The 9,955-nt window shown below is 45.7% G+C and overlaps 1 protein-coding gene across 1 annotated transcript in view; it reads right to left on the bottom strand.

Moving 5' to 3' along the window:
* LOC109898903 (slit homolog 1 protein) overlaps positions 1 to 9,955 on the bottom strand; it is a gene marked incomplete in the record, with an annotated part of 149,255 nt that overhangs the window by 123,050 nt on the left and 16,250 nt on the right. The window contains 2 exon segments of the mRNA XM_031835460.1: positions 5,757 to 5,828; positions 7,444 to 7,515. Coding sequence (XP_031691320.1) covers positions 5,757 to 5,828; positions 7,444 to 7,515 — 144 coding nt within the window.

Below are 9,955 nucleotides of genomic sequence, written 5' to 3'. Positions count from 1 at the left end.
CAATATAAACACATATAATAGGTATGAATGCATGAACACACAGCTAAAGCATCCCTTTTATCTCCTAAAATAGATTTATAAAGAAAGTAATCCCTGTTGAATGCCTGCTATCCCCATATTAGCAAACTGAGGTGTAATTAGCGTGTGAGTGTGTGTGTGTGTTATTCTGTGTGTCTGTGTTAGAGTTTGTGTATCAGACCAATCCGGTTGTCAAGCATTAGCACGGAAACAAGCAACGAACCACACCCCTCTAACCCGCCCCGAACACTACCTCTAAAAATATCTCACACATCCTCTCTACCATTCTTTACCCCCCACAGTGTAGGGGAGGACTGCACCCTTCCTCTCCTCCCCTCCCCACAAACATACACCTGGCCCTCCCATGGTGCAGGTAAAGAGAACCCCCACCCCCCCGTTCCTCTCCTAACCTGCCCTCCCTACTCCACCTGATTCCACCCTCCATAGAGATGTAACTAACCTGAACTCTCACCCCATCCTGCCTGCACTCTGAGCCCCTGTCCAGTCCAGGAGCAACCCCTAGCCCCTTCCTCTTTGGTGGTGCACATTCATCAATGTAGGATAGTTGTAAGACTATACAGCTGTAGGTAGGTAGCTCTGCTAAACCCATTAGAGGGTTCAGTTGAACCATCAAGTATCACTTACACCTAAATACCTGTTCTTCTATTTTCGGACGAAGCCCTATAGGGAGACGGAATGTTATTTTCGCAAGGAGCGTGGGGGCCCCTGGTGTTAGAGAGAGAAAGACGGAGAGAGATGGAGCGAAAGATGGGGACCTCCCAAGCTAGTTGTCACCTACAGCAGGGGTAGACACCTAGATTCAGCTACAGGACGATTATTGTCTGAGAGGATGTTTGGGGGGCCGGAACATCATTTTAATCATTTGTAGACTGCAAATTGACCACAACTAAGCCCAAAAATGTATTTTTATTTCAAAATAATTTAGTGGGAATACTTGGGATCAGATTTCCTAAATTAAACACATTTTTTACTGAATTCCTGGTGATTTCAGTCTTTTTTTGACCCAAAACTAAAATAAAATCTGTATTTCTTTGTTTTTTTATATATATTTTTTACAAAGATCTTTGAGGGTGCAAGAAAAAAACATTGTGGGACTGTTTTGGCCCGCAGGCCGCCTGTTGATGACCCCTGGCCTACAGTGTGTGTGTCATACATAGTAAAACAGGCACAAAGACGAGCAGCCGTACACAGTGATCCTGAGAGATCATAAATACCCTAACCCTTCTCTGCCCTTCCCCTCCTCCTTCTCCCCCATCCCTCCAAACCAGATGCTGTTCCCTGGAGGCACCTATTACCCCGAGTCCTTGGCCCTCTCCCTCTCTCCATCCCTCTCTCCCTCCCTCCATCCCTCCTTCCTCCTACTCTCACACTGTGAACACCTAATTACAGACCAGGAGAGTAGATTACAGAGCTGCACTGCCGAGAACCAGGGACTGAGGGATTGAGGTAGGGATGGAAAGAGAGAGAGGAGGGGGACACCAGGCCGTTAACGATGATGGATACTGTTCTGTTTTCACTGTTATTGTCCCTTTGCTTGGCACTCCTCTGCTTTCCTCCTCTAGTCCTCTACTCCTCTTCTGTTCCCATGCTTTCCCATGCTTTCCCATGCTTTCCCATGCTTTCCCATGCTTTCCCACCACCATTGCCATTATTAGTTCAAGTAAGAGCAAAACTCGTTGCATTGCTTCAAACCTTTTATGTACTAGTTAAATGTCAAGCCGAACCATCCACAAAATGCTGCAGTCACGGTAGCTTAGTTTAATTGGCTATGTCTCAGGATGGTAAGTTGGTGGTTGAAGATATCCCTCTAGTGGTGTGGGGGCTGTGCTTAGGCAAAGTGGGTGGGGTTATATCCTTCCTGTTTGGTCCTGTCCGGGGGTGTCCTCGGATGGGGCCACAGTGTCTCCTGACCCCTCCTGTCTCAGCCTCCAGTATTTATGCTGCAGTAGTTTATGTGTCGGGGGGCTAGGGCCAGTTTGTTATATCTGGAGTACTTCTCCTGTCCTATTCGGTGTCCTGTGTGAATTTAAGTGTGCTCTCTCTAATTCTCTCTTTCTCTCTCTCTCTCGGAGGACCTGAGCCATAGGACCATGCCTCAGGACTACCTGACATGATGACTCCTTGCTATCCCCAGTCCACCTGGCCGTGCTGCTGCTCCAGTTTCAACTGTTCTGCCTTATTATTATTGGACCATGCTGGTCATTTATGAACATTTGAACATCTTGGCCATGTTCTGTTATAATCTCCACCCGGCACAGCCAGAAGAGGACTGGCCACCCCACATAGCCTGGTTCCTCTCTAGGTTTCTTCCGAGGTTTTGGCCTTTCTAGGGAGTTTTTCCTAGCCACCGTGCTTCTACACCTGCATTGCTTGCTGTTTGGGGTTTTAGGCTGGGTTTCTGTACAGCACTTTGAGATATCAGCTGATGTACGAAGGGCTATATAAATCAATTTGATTTGATTTGATTCACTACCAGGCACCTCAATCCATCACCCAGCTCTAACAATCTCTAATAATCTCCAATCATGTCTCATTATCTCCAATGATCTCTTATCTGCTCTGTTCCTCATGCATCAGTGTCTCACTTATCTCTCAGACATCCACACAGAGTAAAGGAGGTAGCTACAAAGAGAGTTAGAGAGTTGGAGAGAGTTAGCCAACTAACTCCATCTTCTCTAGATAAAATGGAAAATTTGCTGCACCATTCTAGATTAGAGTGCACAAAATACACTTCCTGAGAGCTACAGTAAAATGACATTTCTAATTCCTTCATGACAGTAACAACAACCTTTCTCTTCCAAACTTCACTTTTACCTCAAACTACTAGATGTATATTTGCTGTGTTCTCTCCTGCCAACACCTTATTGTCCTGTAAACAGTTAATGAGCAGGCTGGTTTAACGACTGCCAGTCTGTCTATAATGTCTGTAATTGTCCCGTCCACCACTACACCACACTCATCTGTTCATTTAACTAGCGGCGCCTTTTACTAAGACAAGTCTTCCTCCGCGGTCAACCACTGCAGGGCTGGGAGGAGAGGAGAGGAGCATGATCAGAGAAGAGAATGTAGAGGAGAGAAGAGATATAACGATGTACTCTCCATCACTCATTCCAGGAGGAATACAAAAACAGAATGGTAGAGAGAGAGAGAGAGAGAGAGAGAGAGAGAGAGAGAGAGAGAGAGAGAGAGAGAGAGAGAGAGAGAAAGAGAGAGAGAGAGAGAGACGGGGAGCTAGCTAACATCTGGGTTAGCCTTCCACCTGAGGGCTGGAGGCTTTCCCATTAACCCCTCTTGTTAAGGCCATTAAAGACAGACCCCAACAAGCCCCTGTGAGCACTTAGAGCAAGTGCAAAGACAGAAACCCACACACACACCGTCAGACTTTCTGTGGGAGTGAAAACCTGTTAAGTACATGAAGCTCTCTCTCCTGGCTGTAACCTAACTACGCCAGTCTAGTGCCCAGACCCCATGTTGTGACGGAAAGACGGAGACCACTGATGATTTAAGAAGCAGTGAGCGCATCAGGAAATCTCTTTGTCTTGGTACTGCTCTGTTTAATGAGGCCCCGTCTGCTAGACAACTACAGGACGGGAGACATTTTACAGTTACTGCCTGTCTGTGAACAATAACGTTTCATTCTTCAGACAAAGTTTCTAATCTATCCAATAAGCTCTTATGAGGCTGGTGTGAGAAAATCACCTATTTCCTAAACAAATTTTGCACTTCTTCAGATGAAATACACGCTGGCATGCTCATTATCAGACTTCGGCCTGTAATAAATGATCAAAATGCAGACACGCACGCACAGTGCTGGTACACAGTGAATGGTCTAAACAGGTGTTCAACATTCTTAGGCATCTTATTCTCCAGAAAGGGTTTGAAAGGGAGACCTAGTCATGAAAGAAGCCAGCTAGTAACGGAAATAAAGAGCAGATTGAATGGAAGTAGAAGCAGAGAGATCTGTTAATCCAATCCTTCAGCTGCTGGCCTGCAAAGTCTGGTCTGGTTGATGGACTAATCAATGGCTCAAGGCTATGCTCTGGCCTCACCTGGTAGACCGCTTAGAAGGCTGTCGTAGAACAGTACAGAATTACCTAGGACATCAGTCAGTCACAAACACACATAAATGCACCCAAGCATGCACACGTGTGCGCACACACACACACCGCCCATTCACAACTCTAGCCTGTAAGTCTCAAACAGCCGTTGTGTTTTTGGAGCAGTCTACCAACAGTGCTCCATTCCAGCTTCAGCCTCTATTTCCTACACGTGGCCTTAAAGGCTTTCCCCTCTTTGTTTAGCATTATTCATGCAATTGTGCAATACAGTTGTAGTACTCACTGGTGATGGCACTCCTAAGCCTTTCCATTTATTAAAAGTGGACTAGACTGTATTGGAAGTGGCTCCAGAAGGGTAGGGATAGGATACGGAGGGGTACTGGTATTGGGACTGGGGACAGGAGAAGTGCAGAGGGAAATGATGTTTCCATGTCCCAGTGTTTTATTATTCCCAGATGCAGCACCAGGTAACCTAAAGTAGAATGATCGGAGCCAGAACAATCGGCCAGCGGCAGGGACACTCATTATCCTTCGGAAAATGGAACCTTGTTAAGGCACACTAATAAAAGTTTAGCCTTACTTTGGGATGGTCACGCCACAGGGGTGTGTGTGTGTGTGTGTGTGTGTGTGTGTGTGTGTGTGTGTGTGTGTGTGTGTGTGTGTGTGTGTGTGTGTGTGTGTGGTGTGTGTGTGTGTGTGTGTGTGTGTGTGTGTGTGTGTGTGTGTGTGTGTGTGTGTGTGTGTGTGTGTGTGTGTGTGTGTGTGTGTGTGTGTGTGTGTGTTTATGTGTGTGTGTGTGTGTGTGTGTGATAGAGAGAGAGAGATTTAAACCATCAGGATGCGTCACCAAACACTAAACTAGCACATCATACCCATTGGAGTAGAGAGAATGACTCCTTCCTCCAGCAGCAGTTTGGATTCCTCTCCAACAAGATGGAACTCTCCCTACTAACCAACATAGTCAAATAGCCACTTATTCCATAATCCTCAACACCACACGGTGGCCCACCGCTGCTAAATTGTTGCCAACACTGGAATATATATGATGTATTGTTAAATATATATTTCTGCCTAGAAGACGCTCGACGCGCTTTTAAATGGATAGTCGTTGGATCAATGACTGAAAGTCTATGGGAACAGCAAGCATGTCGTTGAGCTTAAGCTAGTAACAATGCACCCCCTACCCTTGCTACCACTACTGAAAACACCTAGGGAAAACACTGCCGCACCAACTCCAGGTTACTAAAGCATTCACACAAACACACACAACCCACACAACCCCAGAATTGGCAGAGGACTTCGCAACACACTCCGACATGCCAAGACCTCCTGGATTTCTACTATCCAGTCTTCACAAACACGCGAGTACACACACAAACACACACACACACACATACACTTCCATGGCAGGAAGCAGGTGAAGGGTGAGGAAGAGAAAGCATGTGTACTCACAGAAGAGTGAGACAGAGAGTGTGTATAGAAGAGGGTGTGGGTATGATAATATAAATTGTGTGTACTCACAGAAGAGTGAGACAGAGAGTGTGTATAGAAGAGGCTGTGTGTATGATAATATAAAGTGTGTGTACTCACAGAAGAGTGAGACAGAGAGTGTGTATAGAAGAGGGTGTGGGTATGATAATATAAAGTGTGTGTACTCACAGACGTGAAAGTGCAGGGTTCTTCTGAAACAGAAGTTCTGGAAGCTGCTGCAGTTGGTTCCTATTCAGGCGCCTGGCACAGAAAATGCATGTTTAGTACAGCAGACATGTCCCGGTCAGGTATGCACTTGAAATCAGATCTGCACTTTGATGAACTAGATTATGGTACATTATTTCTGCACGATGCATGCCAACACTACACATAGACACTATTATTTATCAGTAGATTGCATTTCAGTTCACATAAATACAACCAAAATGTTTGTGTTACAGAAGTATGGGATATGGATAAGGAAAATATTATACTAGTCAGGGACAGAAGAAAACAACAGATTTATTCGTCCCCTATAGACGTATCAGTTATGTGAACACATCCAGCTTGCATCTCTAGGGGACCGAGAAAACAACGGTTACTAAATAACATTTGTAGAGACAGATGAGTGTGTTGGAGCCTTCAGGCAGCTTGGCTTGGCACTGCCTTCCCCTCCCCAGGATAACAAATGAAAGAGGCTGGCAGGCTTTATGCAAATACAACCATTAAGAAAATTAGGAACAGACTGTTACTAATTGCCATTTGAAACCACAGCTTTATTCTGTCTCAATGCTCCATTGGAAACACATGGGAGTGAATGGCGGTGAATGGGAATGAATGGGAGAGGAGAGGCAGGTCGGGTCGTGCCTGTAGCATAGCGTAGACAGATGTGTGGGCCTAGAGCCATAGACAGATACACAGACTGGGTTGGAGATGGAGAATTATAATGGACTTGACTGGGTTTCTAGTGGCTCTGTTCATACTGAACTGGACCCGCTAAGTTAGTGGGTTTGGAACTAAAAGGTGCTATCTAGAACCTTAAAGTTTTTTTTGGCTGTCCCCATAGTTGAACCCTTTGAAGAACCCTTTTGGGTTGCAGGAAGAACCCTTGAGGGTTCTATGTAGAACCCTTTGTACAGAGGAACTCTACATGGAACCCAAAAGTGTTCTACCTAGAAGCAAAATGGGTTTTTACCTGGAACCAAAAATGGTTCTCCTATGGGGACAGCCGAAGAACGCTTTTGGAACCATTTTTTCTAACAGTGTAGGTCGAGGTGGACCTGCTAATAAGTTAGTGAGCTTTATACTAGTTTCAAAGGTGGGTAAATGCTGAGCACGGATGATGTCGTTAGACCCATTCACACCAAGCTTAATGTGTCTCTCCTAGATTTCCATACCCTCACCTCTCACCACATGTTTAGTGACCAACTGAAGAGTGTCTCTGATGTGGTCCTCACACACACACACTGAGTGGGGCTCTTTAATATCATTGTGGCTAGAGCACTGCCCTTTTTGTACATGATGCTGCTCCATAATTTCCTGTGGCTAACACTGCTATACAGTATGGGGGTCTAGGTTTGTTTTATGTGTTAACCATGGTGTGGGGAGTGTGTTTGTCTATGTATTACCCTGCTGTTTACAAGCTGTTCATGCAGTCACACGTTCCAGTGATATTCACGCAAAGCCTCATGTTCCAGTGATGGGCCAGGGCTGTGGGCTCCTGTGGAAGGATGGGTTGGGTAAACCCAAACCTCAGCTAAATTTACCTGCTCCCAGGCTGCCACTCGCGATGGACAGGGATGTTCAAATATAGCCAACCCCTAAACCTCTTTGAGAGCAAATATGAACACGCAGACAAATGCTGTAGCCTACTTACAGTCTCTCCAGCTCCTTCATGTCATCAAACGCTCCACGCTCTATCGCTCCAATCTGATTCTCCATCAACTGTCTACAGAGAGAAAGAGAGAGAGTGAAAGAGAGAAATATAGATAGTTTCGCATAGTGCTAGATTTCTCTGAAAGTACGTGGTACTGTATAACAGCAATTGTTTGAAACTCACGCATTACGCACATGAAAAGTGTGAAATCGTTGCTCCTCACGAGCTTCCCGCCTTCTGTTCAGAAACCTCACAAGCTGACAGGTTGCCATAGCAATGTAAGCTAAAGTGACAGTTTATTTTCCAGCTAACCGTTTGACAGACTGTTTCTTCTAGTGATGAATGATTGACAGATTGTAAGTAGGTAATTACATATGCTTGTTTTTCACTGTAACATTTATATGTAGTTGTTTTCAGATTAATATGGAAATAATAAGACATTGTCTTGTATTCCACCATGTAATTTATGTCTGCTTTGTTGTATGCTAGCTTCTGTTGCTGTCTTTGCATGATAATGCTAGGCTTGCTATTCTAAATCATATGGCCTTTTCTGTTTATGTTGAAATGGGAATAAAATGGTTTTATTCTCTATAGAACCACATTTATTCCACATACCTTCTCACATATCCTATGTGCACCTCTGTAACCGATGTGAAATGGCTAGCTAGTTAGCGGTGGTGCGCGCTAATAGTGTTTCAATCGGTGACGTCACTCGCTTTGAGACCTTGAAGTTGTGGTTCCCCTTGCTCTGCAAGGGCCGCGGCTTTTGTGGAGTGATGGGTAACGATGCTTTGTGGGTGTTGATGTGTGCAGAGGGTCCCTGGTTCGAGCCCAGGTTGGGGCGAGGAGAGGGACGGAAGCTATACTGTTACACCAAGCCTCAACTGGGTTCCTGTGGCCATCCCTCTCTCTACCCAGCTATCCCAGAACCTACTCATCCCCTAGAGTGGGCCTACCCACACTCCGTTTTAGTATGTGTTTAGTATGTGTTTCAGTCACCTAAGGCTTTAGGTGTAGGGGGAACGAGGTTACTGAAGGTTGGGGTTGGGAAATGGGTGGTAAGGCCCCTTGTTAAGTGTGTGTATAGGCTGGCTAGTTCCAGCACCCCTTTTGCCCAAGGCAATGGTGTGGTCCACACTCACTCATACACACAACCACACACATATAGGGCAGTGGTGTGGTCTGGGGCTGGCTGTGGAATCTTGGCACCGGGGGGCATCTCAGGGATCATAGCCAGGAAAGAGTTTCTGAAGGTAGGTTAGTGAGGCAGGCCACTGTGCCTTGAGGTCTGGTGTGGTCTTGTGGTTAGAGGGGGAGGTGTGGAGTGGTAGGGGCAGGGGTGAGAGGCATGGGTGAATCAGGGAGAACTAGGGGAGGCATGGAGAGTCAGGGGTGAGGAGGGGGGAGACTAAGGTGAGATCCAGGGCTGGGTGGTTCAAAGAACAGAGGGGGAGAAAGAGACCCACTGTAAAGCTGTCCTTGGGGCATGGGGACGTCAGAGCACTGTGTGAGTGTGTGTGTCCAAAGAGCTGCAGTGCCTGGCTAGGTGTTAGTGCTGCAGGCTTTACACACACACATGTATACGCTGCCAAAGCTAATGCACTGGATGGTTTTGGAAGTGTTGCAATAACAGTTTAGGGAGAGACAAGCGTCCAGGTCTTAGAACCAACAGTAGTGTTCCTTCATTCAGAGAACCGTTCTGTGTGTGTGTGTATGTGTGTGTGTGTGTGTGTGTGTGTGTGTGTGTGTGTGTGTGTGTGTGTGTGTGTGTGTGTGTGTGTGTGTGTGTGTGTGTGTGTGTGTGTGTGTGTGTGTGTGTGTGTGTGTGTGTGTGTGTGTGTGTGTCTGTGTGTCCTGTGAGGCCTCACGGCTCCACTCAGCAGTCTGTGTTTCCTCCCAATCGAATATAAATGCAAATGGCTGTTCCTGTTCCCACTCCATAAATATAAAGAGAAAAGTGTAGCTCACCTCCGCTCACTCTCTCCCCTCATGAATTTAGATGGAGGTAGAATAAGAGGAGAAAGTACTTCTGAATCTAGGTAACTTTAAGCTATGGTCAGGTCAGCTCTTTCTTTGTTTTTCTTTCTCCTCATCTTTATCTCTGTCTCTGTCCCCCCCCCCCAAAAAAAAATATAATAATATTTGAAATACTTGAGGTGAGCTTGATTTAGCTTGGCCTTGTATGCGGAGTTTGAATGTATGGCACTCTCCTGTTAGTACCATTGTGCCAGACAACCCCGTTTACATTATTGTATTTGACACAGCTCTGCTGTATTGTTAGCTTAGTAGCTCTGTGCAATGGAGTTGAGTAGCGATGAGTGTTGGTGGAGTGTACCACCAACTACATCGATTCGCTATCAGTCGCTATTCAAAATCCAACAGACAACTCTATAACAATCAGGACAAGCACAGGTACACAGTAAGCGTTAAAGAACGGATATTTATAAAAGTATCGAGTGACAGTACACGCTTGAAGTCGTAACTTCCTACTCTATTGAAAAAATTATATTAA

This window comes from Oncorhynchus kisutch, linkage group LG11, assembly GCF_002021735.2.
Source record: "Oncorhynchus kisutch isolate 150728-3 linkage group LG11, Okis_V2, whole genome shotgun sequence".
Classification (NCBI taxonomy): Eukaryota; Metazoa; Chordata; class Actinopteri; order Salmoniformes; family Salmonidae; genus Oncorhynchus; species Oncorhynchus kisutch.
Note: the sequence above shows the minus strand (reverse complement) of the source record. Positions and strands in the feature narration are given on the sequence as shown.